Raw genomic sequence first — 12,128 nt, forward strand, 5'->3', positions numbered from 1 at the left:
AAAAACCACTGATCTAAGCATAGTTAATGCTAGAAGATATTATAGTTTTACTGTTCAACTTATTTATTTTTTTATTTTATTTACTTTTTTGGGTCACACCTGGCAATGCACAGGGGTCACTCCTGGCTCTGCACTCAGGAGTTACTCCTGGCGGTGCTCAGGGGACCATTTGGGATGCTGGGAATCGAGCCTGGGTCAGCCGCGTGCAAGGCAAACGCCCTACCCGCTGTGCTATCTCTCCAGCCCCTGTTCAACTTATTTAAATGAAAAGTAATCTCAGAGCTTTTTTTCTGACCAGTATCAGCAGTTTTTATGCACTTTTATAAAAGTCTGGAGACTGTACTGAGAGTGTTTGGTATAGTCATAACTTTCCCCCGCTCCCCCCCCCCCCCCCCCGAATGCTCAGTAATACTAGTTTCACAAAGTACAACCATCATGCCCACTTCCTTCTGTTGCCGGAACCCATTTTGTTCTTAGTTCTTCCCAAGGAAGAATTACAAGAATTCAGATGGCAAATCAAACCTTCATTATTGAAAGTGAAAGTATTGGGCACTCTGTGGAGTGAAAGGAGCATCCATGAGGGAAGAGCCCTTTTTGTGATTGAACAAGAATTCAGATGGCAAATCAAACCTTCATTATTGAAAGTGAAAGTATTAGGCACTCTGTGGAGTGAAAGGAGCATCCATGAGGGAAGAGCCCTTTTTGTGATTGAGCCTCATAACTCTGATCCACCCCTTCCCCCCTTTCTTAATGTCTTCCTTTTTAAAAATTGGGTGGAACTTTTCCAGGATTGTGCAGATCATACCTGCATCTACATTGTCACCTGTTGCTTAAGGCCTAATAGGTCAGAGCTGTGCACCTTTGCTGGCAGCTAGCTAAAACCTATTTCTCTGTAGAATGATAAGATTCCCCCTCCTCTAGATTTAGAGGAAATCCCACTTCGCCTCCTGCCACCACCTACTCATGTCTAAATGTTGCCTAACACTTCCAAGTTTTGAAATTCAGATTTTAAACCTATTTTGAAATTCTATTAAAGCTAGAAAACTACTATAGCAGTTTTAGTGGTTGCCTTGTTTGTGGCTGACTAAATTTGATCCTTACCACCATATATGGTATTCATTCTCACCTCACCCAAACCCCCAGCATCACTAGGAATGATTCTATTTTTTTCTGTTGTTTTTTTTGGGCCACACCCAGTGATGCCCAGTCATACTCCTGTCTCTGCAATCAGGAGTTATTCCTGGCGGTACACAGGGGACCATATGGGATGCCAGGGATCGAACCTGGGTCAACCACGAGTCTCCTGCTGTACTATCTCTGTAGCCCTTAAGAGCAATTCTTGAGCACAGAGCCAGAATTAAGACTGCCAGGTGAGGCCCAAAATCCAAAAATCTATTAATGGATCTATTTAAATCAACAAAGGGACTTAGCTTGGTCTTTTTCTATTTGTAGCTGGTGTGTTGAGACAGCATTCACTTGGAAATATAATGAAGGGTATAAAGAGAAGTTAGAAAGAGAAGCTTGTCAACAAGACGGCATGTCAAATTATTAACTATCCATGCTAAGAAACAAGGCTTTCTCTTATGTAGACATCAAACAGTTGTCACCTTCATATGCTTTCATGAGATTAATTATCCCTAGTCACAGGAAAACCTCAGTCCCATGGATTACATGGATATGAAACTACTGCTCTCTCACAATGTGACATGATTATCTTTTGTTTTGGGGACTATACCCATCTGTTCCCAGGGACTTAGGGTCACTCTTGGTGGAGTTCAGGGGACCAGGCTGTACTAGGGATTAAAGCCATGCCTCCTTCATACTCCTGCATGCATATGCTCAGGCCATTGAGCTCTCTTTCCAACTCAGTTGTCTTGTTATGTTATTGGGTTTTGAGCCACACCTGGGGTACTCAGGGGAAACTCCTGGCTTTGTGCTCAGAAATTACTCCTGGCGGTGCTCAAGGACCATATGAGATGCTAGAAATAGAACCCATGTTGGTTATGTGCAAAGCATGCACCTTATCTGCTGTACTATCTCTCCAGCTTCTAAGTTGTCTTATTTTTGAAGGAAGAAAACACTCTACTACTGTTATTAAGGTCAGCAGTTACAGCACCAAAATGATTGGATTTATAAAAATTATATTAATGGATATGTTAGGCCTAGATTGGCCTTTTTTTTTTTTCCTGTCACTGGGAGTGCTGGCTGAATTTGTGGAGATGGATCAAACTTAGGGCCTTGAGTTAGATCCCAGACCTTAAAGCCTGAAATTTTATACAATTTTCTTTCTAAATACCTTTTCAAAAAATTATCAATAACTTTTTTGAATGAACTATTAATAATAATAAATTATAGAGATGCTCTGTGAGGATGCTTTGTGTTTTTCAAATCTCCAGATATATCTATTATTAATTGAGCATATTTTCTAAGGGAAGAGAAACTACTATGAGAAGGTTTTTTCCTGCTCTTTTAACGCTGTTCTGAAAGTCACAATTTGTAATCTGATTTTATTCAAACAGTAAGATGTTATCGAATAGTAGTCAGTTTGGGATATTGGCAAAACTCCAAGTACACAGCAACAGCCTTGCAGACTTTTTAGGGTTGTGGAAGGCTTTCGGCACCATTGTTAGTGTAGCTGTGTTTTGGGGATTTTGCTTTTGAAGAAAACTTTTATGAGATGGGTCATGTTTGCTTTGCACTATGGGGTCTGAATTGGGTTTTCCCAGCACCTTCCTGAGGCTAGTCTGGGAGGCAGGTAGGTGGTTCATGCTCCCTTGGAGACTGCTGGTTTCCTCCCATAATGAGAGCTGAGGGAACACTACACACGTCATGGCATTTGTGTACTTCTTAATCTGTTGTAGGCCAACACATTTGTACATCTTTTTGTTTTGCTTTAATTTAGTTTTATTGAACGTCCATGAGATAGACCATTACCAAGCTGTTCAGGATTGGGTTTCAGTTGTACAGTGTTTCAAAACCTATGCCTCTACCAGCATACATTTCCCAGCATCAATGTCCCCAATTTCCTTTCCACCATCCCCCAATACCTCCCCTCCCCCCACCCCACCCTCCTCCTCAGCCTGCCTCTTAGCAAGCACTTTTCTTTCTCTTTCTCCTTTTGTGCATTATGGTTTGCCATACAGGTACTAAGAGGTCATCTTGTTTGTTCAGGGCATTAGTATTTTTACTAAAGTAAGGCAAGAGTAGCTTTTTTTAACTGGGTGGCAGCTTTGGGGTATGTACATGACTGACTGCCAAGGCTTCTGAAAGTACAGAAAAATGGGGGTGTACATCTTGAGGTTGATAACTACAAAATATTAGTCTGTCCCCATCAACCTACTTTTTCTTGAACATATTAATGACAATTTTATAGTGCCAGGAAAATGCTGTATTGCATTTTATTCTGGGCATTTTATTCGAATGCCTAAAGTGAAAATAGGTTCATATGTGAAACTCACTCATTGAATATCAAGTACATTTATATTAAATAATCTTGTGTAGCTCCAAAATATTTTAAAATAATGTAAGAAAATGTCATTACCCCAAAGTACGTATAGATGGGAGGATGGGAGAGTGTAATGGGGAACATTGTTAAATCCCAACAGCCAGAAATTACTTCAGTTACCATTTTGACTACGTATCTTAGCATATTTCTGTCTGTGCATATATTTTAGACTAATTTTCCTGTGAGATGTGATGAATATTTCCCTAGTAATGCAGTATTTTTCAACCTTTTAAAAGAAATTATTGGGGCCAGAGCAATAGTACAGTGGGTAAGGTGCTGACCTGGATTTGATCCCCAGTGTCTCATATCATCCCCCAACCACTGCCAGGAATGATTTCTGAGTACAGAGTTAGGAGTAACCCCTGAACATCATTGGGTATGGCCCAGAATTTTTTTTAAAAAATTGTTGGGGAGCTAGAGCAATAATAAAGCAAGTAGGGCTCTTGCCTTGCACTTGGCTGACTCTGATATGATCCCTGGAATCCCATCCACATGATCCAAGGTTGCCAGGACTGATCCCTGAGTGCAGAGGCAGAAATAAGCCCTGAGCTTCTCCAGGTGTGGAAACAAGACAAAACAAGAATTGTCATTCCCCTTAAAGAACATTTTTCATTTTTCCTGATCATTCCAGTGCTACCAGTATGAAAACAGTAGCATTCCATGAAATAGGGTGCAGTTTGGTCTTACTATAAAAATAGCAGGTTTAAAAAAAAAATTAAAAAATAGCAGGTTTAATCCCCAGCATCCCATATGGTCCCCCAAGCCTCCCAACAGTGATTCCTGAATGCGGAGCCAGGAGTAGCCCCTGAGCACCTCTGGATGTGGTCCAAAAAATAAAAGATAAAAACATGTTAGTTTGGGGGCTTCTTTGCCCATTTTAATAATAATAAATAAATTTCTATACAGAAATCTTTGAGAAGTCCAAATACGTTTGAAATTACATCAACTTTTATTGTTCAGTTTGTGATGACATTGATGTGTTTGGTTCCAGACTTCTTCCAGCAGTCTTGGGAGACCATGATGTGCCAAGTGTGGGACTTCTGCAAGCAGATCATTTGCTCTCAAAGCAAAGCAAAGCATTGATTTACCTTTCCAGCCCCATAATAATTTTTAAATTCTTTGCTCACCTCTTCTACCACCTTACCCTTCTCAATGCCTTTCAAACATACGAAAGGCAGTGTACCATTTTTTGGGGTTCTTTCATAAATACAACTCTTCCTTCTCACCTTAAAAAATACACACATGTGTAAATATATATATAATTATATATAATTTAAGTCACCTTTAAAATGTAAGCAAAGTCTTTTTTTTTTTTTTTTTTTTTTTTTTTGCTTTTTGGGTCACACCTGGAGATGCGCAAGGGTTACTCCTGGCTCATGCACTCAGGAATTACTCAAGGCGGTGCTTGGGGGACCATATGGGATGCTGGGACTCAAACCCAGGTCGACTGTGTGCAAGGCAAACGCCCTACCCGCTGTGCTATCACTCCAGCCCCTGTAAGCAAATTCTTGCATGTCCAGAGAATGGCAGCATAGTTCTTCCTGTTTTTTAGGTCAACATTTCCAGCTCTTTCCCCTCCATTTTTTTTTTTCATTCCCAGTGTTTACTACCTACTGAGCAGCCTTTGGTCAGGCTTCCTACCTGGGTGCTTCCGGTAGGGAGAAATACAGATCACTGGGGAGGGGTCTGAGGGTCACTTCTCAGTGGCTGCTTCTCGCTCTTACCACACTGACACAGCAGCTCAGAGTTAAAAGTGAAATATGATTCTTGTCAATTATTGACTCATTCTCCAAAATAATTGAAAAGTCTAACTGTGAAGCCATAGTAGCTTTTAACCAGCTCTTGATATGCACTGTGTCTGTTCAATACTAACCAAACTTTTTCACACTAGCTTTGATCCTTTTTAGGAAGAGCATGGCTACAGAAGGAGGCTAGTGTGCTTTTATATCTCTCCTCAAGAGAATCCACACCTGTTCCAGTTGCTAGTACCATTACCAAATGTGAATTGCAGTTATTTTGGGAGCACTTAAGAACATTAGAAAAATGAATTATTCCATTCTGGCTGATCCCATGCCACTGATGTACCTCCTTAAGGCATGTCACTGAGTTCATCACAAAAGATTGTGTCTTCTTGTCCCTTGCACAAGAAGGTAAACTTCCTAGGGGAGGTTGGAGGACGGGGACAGTAAGAAATTCTTAAGGTATATATTAACCTCTGCTGACCCCTCACTGCACCTCAGCATAAGTAGATCCAAATCCATCTAGAAAAATGTGAAAGTCACATCCCCCATAGATCAAAGGTATAAATAGAACTGCTTTAGCAAGCTCTGCTGGACGGTCACTCTCCAGGGTAGACTGGGAAGCAGCCTGGCCTTGGCAAGGCATCACTCTCTAAATATAAAGATGAGTTTGTTCGGTGTTCTCAGGAGAAAAAAACACATCGTGAGTCCAATAGTTTTGTCTTCTTTTGGAGGAGAAGTACAAGCTAGGTTTCACCGATGCACCTCACCTGTGTCTACCTCCATGTCATGGATTGTAACCCTTGTCACCCCAGTAAAGTGACTCTAGAGCCCAAGAGGATGAGGTGGGGGTGGGACAACTGGTGCTCAGCTCCGCCCACCCAACTGGGGCAGGTCAGTCAGGGTTTAGAATCGAACACCCACACACACACTCCCTTGAAGACCCCCGTGCCATTTGTCATTGGAGACAACTCCGGGTGCCTTGGATATGTTTGGAGCTGCCAGAGCGGAGGCTGGGCCTGTCCCCAGGAGCCCCGCTCTGCCCTGGCCAGTTGTCATCCCCTCCACCCCTCCCCGCCCCGCGACAGCTGCAAGCCCTCTGGCCAATGCCACCTCTCCGTGGTGGGGGTGGGAGCCGCCTTGGGTCAGGCTTCTGAACCCCCGGGGTGCTTCTGGTGGGGAGAAACAACAAAGATCATTGGGGAGGGGTCTGAGTGTCACGTCTCAATGGCTGCTTCTCGCTCTTACTACGTCAGTCCCTTGTACCAATTTTCCTTTGCCCTCTTGGGTGTTGGGGTACGGGGGCGGGGGGGAGGAGCGGGGGTCTGCATCAAGAACCCGAAGAAGGGGTAAAATGAGGGAATCCCAGTCCAGAGTTCCGGGAGCACAAACGAGTAGGGATAGGAGGTTTTGCTGACAGGTGCATCCCAGGGGCACAGGCGCCCCAGCGCGCTAGGCCCAGCCGCACCCCCTCATCGCCCCCACCCCGCACACCCCGCCCCGCGCCCGCCCCGCCCAGGTCAGGGTCGGAGACGCTCCTTATACGGCCCGGTCGCGCACCTAGGTCCCCCGCCAGCCGCTCCTTCTTTGGTCAGTGCTGGGGACCCGGGCGGGGACCCAGACCGAGAATGGGTCGGGGGAGGGGGTCTGGTTCCCCACACCCAAATAAGGCTCGAGCAGGACAGCGACATTCCTGCGGGGTGGCGCTTCGGGGAGTGCCCGCGGGCTGTATAAAACCTGAGCTGGGAAGTCAGCGGCCACTCCCGCGGACAGCGCCCAGACAGGCCTCACTGCCCTCCGGGACGACTAGGACTGAGCCCCAGAGCAGCGGGTGTAGGCAACTGCCCAGGTAAAGCCCAGTGGTGGGATTAGGGGGGGGCAGACAGGGGGGCAGGGCACCTCCGAGGGATATCTGGGAACTGGAAGAGTCAAAATGACACTCCATCAGCCCAGATCTGCACCCTAAGCGCCTTGGTCCCCCCAACCAAGCCCGCTTTCAAGAAAAGTCAGAAGACTCCTGGCGTTGGGAAACGCCTCCACCTTTATCCTCGGCCGCTTTGGAGTGCTTGGCCTGCCTGTAGCCTGTGCCTAGGTAGAGGAAAGGTTTGACTTTTGTTGTCTCAAAGGCATTTTTTTCTCCCATTCTAAAGTCAAACCGCAGCACAGTGTCTACTCTGAACTCGTGAAGAAAACGCGACGTGCTTTGTGTCTGGACTGTGGTGGGCTCTGGAATTTGGCACTGTGTCCTGGGTAGCCACAAAGCCCTTCCCAGAGCCTCATCTTCCATGGGCACTAGTGTTGGAACAGGCAGCCCTCTGAGGCCACCCAGGCTCATGGGGTGGCCCTAGTGCAGAGGGTCTCTCAGCAGGCCACCAGCTGTGAAGACAGAGGGACTCGAGTCCCTAGAGGCTCTGTGGAGAAATTTCCTGAGTGGTCTGAATGGCACGTGTCACTCTCCCTGACACAGAGCAGGGAGAAGGGATACGGGAGGGGGCTGCTCTGCTGATCAGATGTGTTCCCTTGGTCGGCCCCCAGGGATGGCAGGACACAACGGTCTGGGCCTTGCCTCCAGGAGGCCTCTGCACTGACACGTGTGTCTTTCTGTCTTAGCAGAAACTAGACACCATGTGTGACGAAGACGAGACCACTGCCCTCGTGTGCGACAATGGTTCCGGTCTGGTGAAGGCTGGCTTTGCCGGGGATGATGCCCCTAGGGCCGTGTTCCCCTCCATTGTGGGCCGTCCCCGTCATCAGGTCAGGCTGCCGCTGTGGTCAGGAAGGTGGGTGGGGTCCTACACATCCGGCCCAGACTGAGCAGTGATCATGGTGCATGCTGTGTCTCCTCTGCAGGGTGTCATGGTGGGTATGGGGCAGAAAGACTCCTACGTAGGTGATGAGGCCCAGAGCAAGAGAGGCATCCTGACCCTGAAGTACCCCATTGAGCACGGCATCATCACCAACTGGGATGACATGGAGAAGATCTGGCACCATACCTTCTACAATGAGCTGCGTGTGGCTCCTGAGGAGCACCCCACCCTGCTCACCGAGGCCCCCCTCAACCCCAAGGCCAATCGCGAGAAGATGACCCAGATCATGTTTGAGACCTTCAATGTGCCTGCCATGTATGTGGCCATCCAGGCTGTGCTCTCCCTGTACGCCTCTGGCCGTACCACTGGTGAGTGTCCAGGAACTCCAGCTGCCCCAGCTTCATATTTGATGGGGTGTGGAGATGCTGCAGGCTGTTGACCCCTCTGCCTGCCCACCTGTTCACTCCTGCCTTGCCCCCTCTCTATGCCCCCTGCAGGTATCGTGCTGGACTCTGGCGATGGGGTCACCCACAACGTGCCCATCTATGAGGGTTATGCTCTGCCCCATGCCATCATGCGCCTGGACTTGGCGGGCCGTGACCTCACCGATTACCTAATGAAGATCCTCACTGAGCGTGGCTACTCTTTTGTGACCACAGGTGCACAGTGCCCTGAGCTTCCCTCATGATGGGGGGTAGTAGCTGTCAACCCTGTACCTCAGGCTGAGGGCACCTCTCCCGCCCCTGTTCCCTACAGCTGAACGTGAGATTGTGCGTGACATCAAGGAGAAGCTGTGCTACGTGGCCCTGGACTTTGAGAACGAGATGGCAACTGCTGCGTCTTCATCCTCACTAGAGAAGAGCTATGAGCTGCCAGATGGACAGGTCATCACCATTGGCAATGAGCGTTTCCGCTGCCCGGAGACACTCTTCCAGCCTTCCTTCATTGGTGAGCCCTAGTCTTCATTCTCCCTGAGATTCCCTGGCTGACCCTTACCACCTGTCCCTCCTAATTTCCTCCTGACCCATGGTATGCCCACTCATCCCCTCCTCCCTACCCTCAGGCATGGAGTCTGCGGGCATCCATGAGACCACTTACAACAGCATCATGAAGTGTGACATTGACATTAGGAAGGACCTGTATGCCAACAACGTCATGTCCGGGGGCACAACCATGTACCCTGGGATTGCTGATCGCATGCAGAAGGAGATCACAGCACTGGCCCCCAGCACTATGAAGATCAAGGTGGGCAGCAGCCCATACCCTGCCCTCTCAGGGGGACTTTGAGGTGTGAGTACACTGACACTGACGCTCTTGTTTTACAGATCATTGCACCACCTGAGCGCAAGTACTCCGTGTGGATTGGGGGCTCCATCCTGGCCTCTCTGTCCACTTTCCAGCAGATGTGGATCACCAAACAGGAGTATGATGAAGCTGGCCCCTCTATCGTCCACCGCAAATGCTTCTAGATCCCCACTCTCCCCCACAGAGTGCCAATTCTCCTCAGGACGACAAATCTGCTCATGTTGCAGGTGACTGAACTTCAGTCACCACACAGCAACCTTCTAGCAATCTGGGTTGCTGTTGCCACAAACTGACACAATGTTTATAATGTGTACATACATTAACTTATTTACCTCATTTTGTTATTTTTAAAGTGAAGCCCTGTGGAAGGAAATGCAAAACTTGAAGCATTAAACTCAGCTATTCTGTTACACTGCCATAAGTTGTTGTGCTTATTTCGTGGGGGTGGGGGTGTGGAGGGGAGGTACAACAGGATGCCAGGGAGAGAGAAGGACCCCTTCTTCTATAGTAATTGGACTGAGGGCACTCCTGGAAAGACCGCGGCTCACCCTCTAGATCAGACCCATCCTCAAGCACTGGCAGGCTATCCGGCCTGCCCTCCAGTTCCCACTCTGCTCCTCTCTGGCGCTGCTTCCTTGCTTCCTTCTACGGAGGATATAGGCATGGAGGCGTGCAGAGGCTCCAGCTGGCTGGGATGGCGGGCGCTGGCCATGGTGCTAACCTCCCGGAGCATGGCTGCTTCACCTGAAGCCTCCTCCCTCCTTGAGCTACAGAGCTCTAAAGGATGGGGATGCACTTTGCGTTTAATCAACAAGGCTTTTTTTGTTTGTTTGTTTTTTGGGTCACACCCAGAGATGCACAGGGGTTAGTCCTGGCCCATGCACTCAGGAATTACTCCTGGCAGTGCTCGGGAGTAATTGGGATGCTGGGAATCGAACCCAGGTCGGCCGCGTGCAAGGCAAACACCCTGCCCGCTGTGCTATTGCTCCAGCCCCCACCAACAAGTATTTTAAGCTGTAAGTAAATACAATCCCTTCTCTTCCCTTTGGTCCTTTGTTACGTGGCGGACGTGTTTATAGAGGCATCTCTTTGAGCCTGGAGGCACCCCTTTCAGGCTGGGGGCGCTGACACCCAGTGAGGGGCCGAGAGGGAGAAGGACCAAGGGAGGAGTCAGGGTTTGGTGGGCACTAAGGGCAGGCCAGCGAGCAGGCGCTAAGATCGATTTTGGGAGGAGTAGCAAGAGAGAAGGATCATTCACAGCACCCCCCCCCCATCCCAATGTTTTAAAGGCACATGTACAGCTTGGTATCACAATATCTTGGGGTGGGAGGCTTGGGGGTGAGAGACATACTTGCTTACTCTCTGCTGAGTGGGGACCTACTCCCTGAAATGGAATCCGGGTCTCTCACATATTTGGCCTTCTGAACTACTCTCCTGCACAGTTTCTAGTTTTAAAAGATAATTTGGATGCTGAGTGACAGTACAGTGGGTAAAGTGCTTGACTTGCAGCTCACTGATCAGGCCTCCAGTCCCCAGCACTACATATGATCCCCTTAGTCCTGCCAGAAGTGATCCCTGAGCAGAGACCCAGGATGAAGCACCCAAAGGTGCTTTTTTTCGCACCAGGTGGGTAATATGTCAAATATGTTATCCTTTTATGGAGAGAAACATTTGTGGAAAACTGGCTACAAAAATCCAGACATCAGAATTGATTATTTAGTAGTTTCAGATTTTAATAAAGTATATTTTACCACATCTACTGACAACTATATCACACACACTCATGTACAAAAGTTAAAATGCACTTAATTCTGATCTTTTAGAGGAGTATAGAATTTACTGATATCAACAAACACAATTTGCATGTATTACAAAGCCTCTTTCATTCACGGAGTCAGTGACATTGAAAAATGAGAGACTAAACAGCAGTACTACATTTAAAAAAAAGAAGAAGAAAAATAACAGAATTGAGTTATCTAATTGTCATGATAAGCATTTTATTTATTTATTTGAAGGGTTGGGGCTACATCCAGTGGTGCTCAGGGCTCACTCCTGGCTCTGTACTCCTGGTGGTTCTCAATGGATCATATGGGGTGCCAGGGATTGAACCTGGGTTGATTGCATGTTATATCAAATGCCCTACCTGCTATACTATTGATCTGACCCTGATAGACATCTTAAAACTAAGCATTTAAAACCCAAATCACTTAACCAAGATTAAAGTAGGATATATCAGGGGTGTCAGTTTCCTTAGATATCTCATTGTTGTCTTGATTTGCATTTCCCTGCTAAGTAATGCAAAGCATTTTCTTTTCATATAAATTTTGGCCAACTTCTTCTTTGAATAAGTTTCTGTTTGTTCATCTCTTCTTTAGTCCCAATTTTTGATGGGGATGGGTGTTTTATTCCCCTGTTAATTTCTATCAGTGCTTTATATTCTATATTACCCTTTGGAAGATGAATGATAGGCAAATATTCTCTCTGAGTCTGTGTGTAGAGTATCTTTTTTTTCCTTTTTGGTCACATCCAGCGATGCTCCAGGCTGACATTTTAATCAAAAGAAAATTTATAAACAAAAATGTCAGAACCCAAGAACTCACATACTCAATGCAAGTGCTCTCCTACCCTTGATACGTCGTTGGTCTGAGAGAATGCAAATTCATCAATTGAAATTTACTGCGGGCAATTGCTTGGTCTCCCTAGGTGATAGGAATTTAGGCTGAAAATACATGTGAGGACTACAGTTTGGGTTCCTAGATTCACAAGTCGGCT

At 46.9% G+C, this 12,128-nt stretch overlaps 1 protein-coding gene across 1 annotated transcript; it reads left to right on the forward strand.

Moving 5' to 3' along the window:
• Positions 1-6,942: 6,942 nt before the first annotated feature.
• Positions 6,943-9,766, forward strand: ACTA1 (actin alpha 1, skeletal muscle). The gene is made up of 7 exons (XM_056130771.1): positions 6,943-7,093; positions 7,858-7,998; positions 8,095-8,419; positions 8,549-8,710; positions 8,808-8,999; positions 9,115-9,296; positions 9,377-9,766. The coding sequence occupies exons 2-7, from the start codon at positions 7,870-7,872 to the stop codon at positions 9,518-9,520; spliced, it is 1,134 nt and encodes a 377-aa protein (XP_055986746.1). The 5' UTR covers positions 6,943-7,093; positions 7,858-7,869; the 3' UTR covers positions 9,521-9,766.
• The last annotated feature ends 2,362 nt before the right edge of the window (positions 9,767-12,128 follow it).

The sequence above is a fragment of the Sorex fumeus genome, unplaced genomic scaffold (assembly GCF_029834395.1).
Source record: "Sorex fumeus unplaced genomic scaffold, SorFum_2.1 ptg000007l, whole genome shotgun sequence".
NCBI classification, from domain to species: domain Eukaryota; kingdom Metazoa; phylum Chordata; class Mammalia; order Eulipotyphla; family Soricidae; genus Sorex; species Sorex fumeus.

Excerpts from the sequence above, each read along its gene's own strand:
- ACTA1 (XM_056130771.1), top strand. The coding sequence starts at position 7,870 with ATGTGTGACGAAGACGAGACCACTGCCCTCGTGTGCGACAATGGTTCC. Across the intron at positions 7,999-8,094 it reads TGGGCCGTCCCCGTCATCAG|GGTGTCATGGTGGGTATGGG; the intron begins GTCAGGCTGCCG and ends TCTCCTCTGCAG. Across the intron at positions 9,000-9,114 it reads CTTCCAGCCTTCCTTCATTG|GCATGGAGTCTGCGGGCATC; the intron begins GTGAGCCCTAGT and ends CCCTACCCTCAG.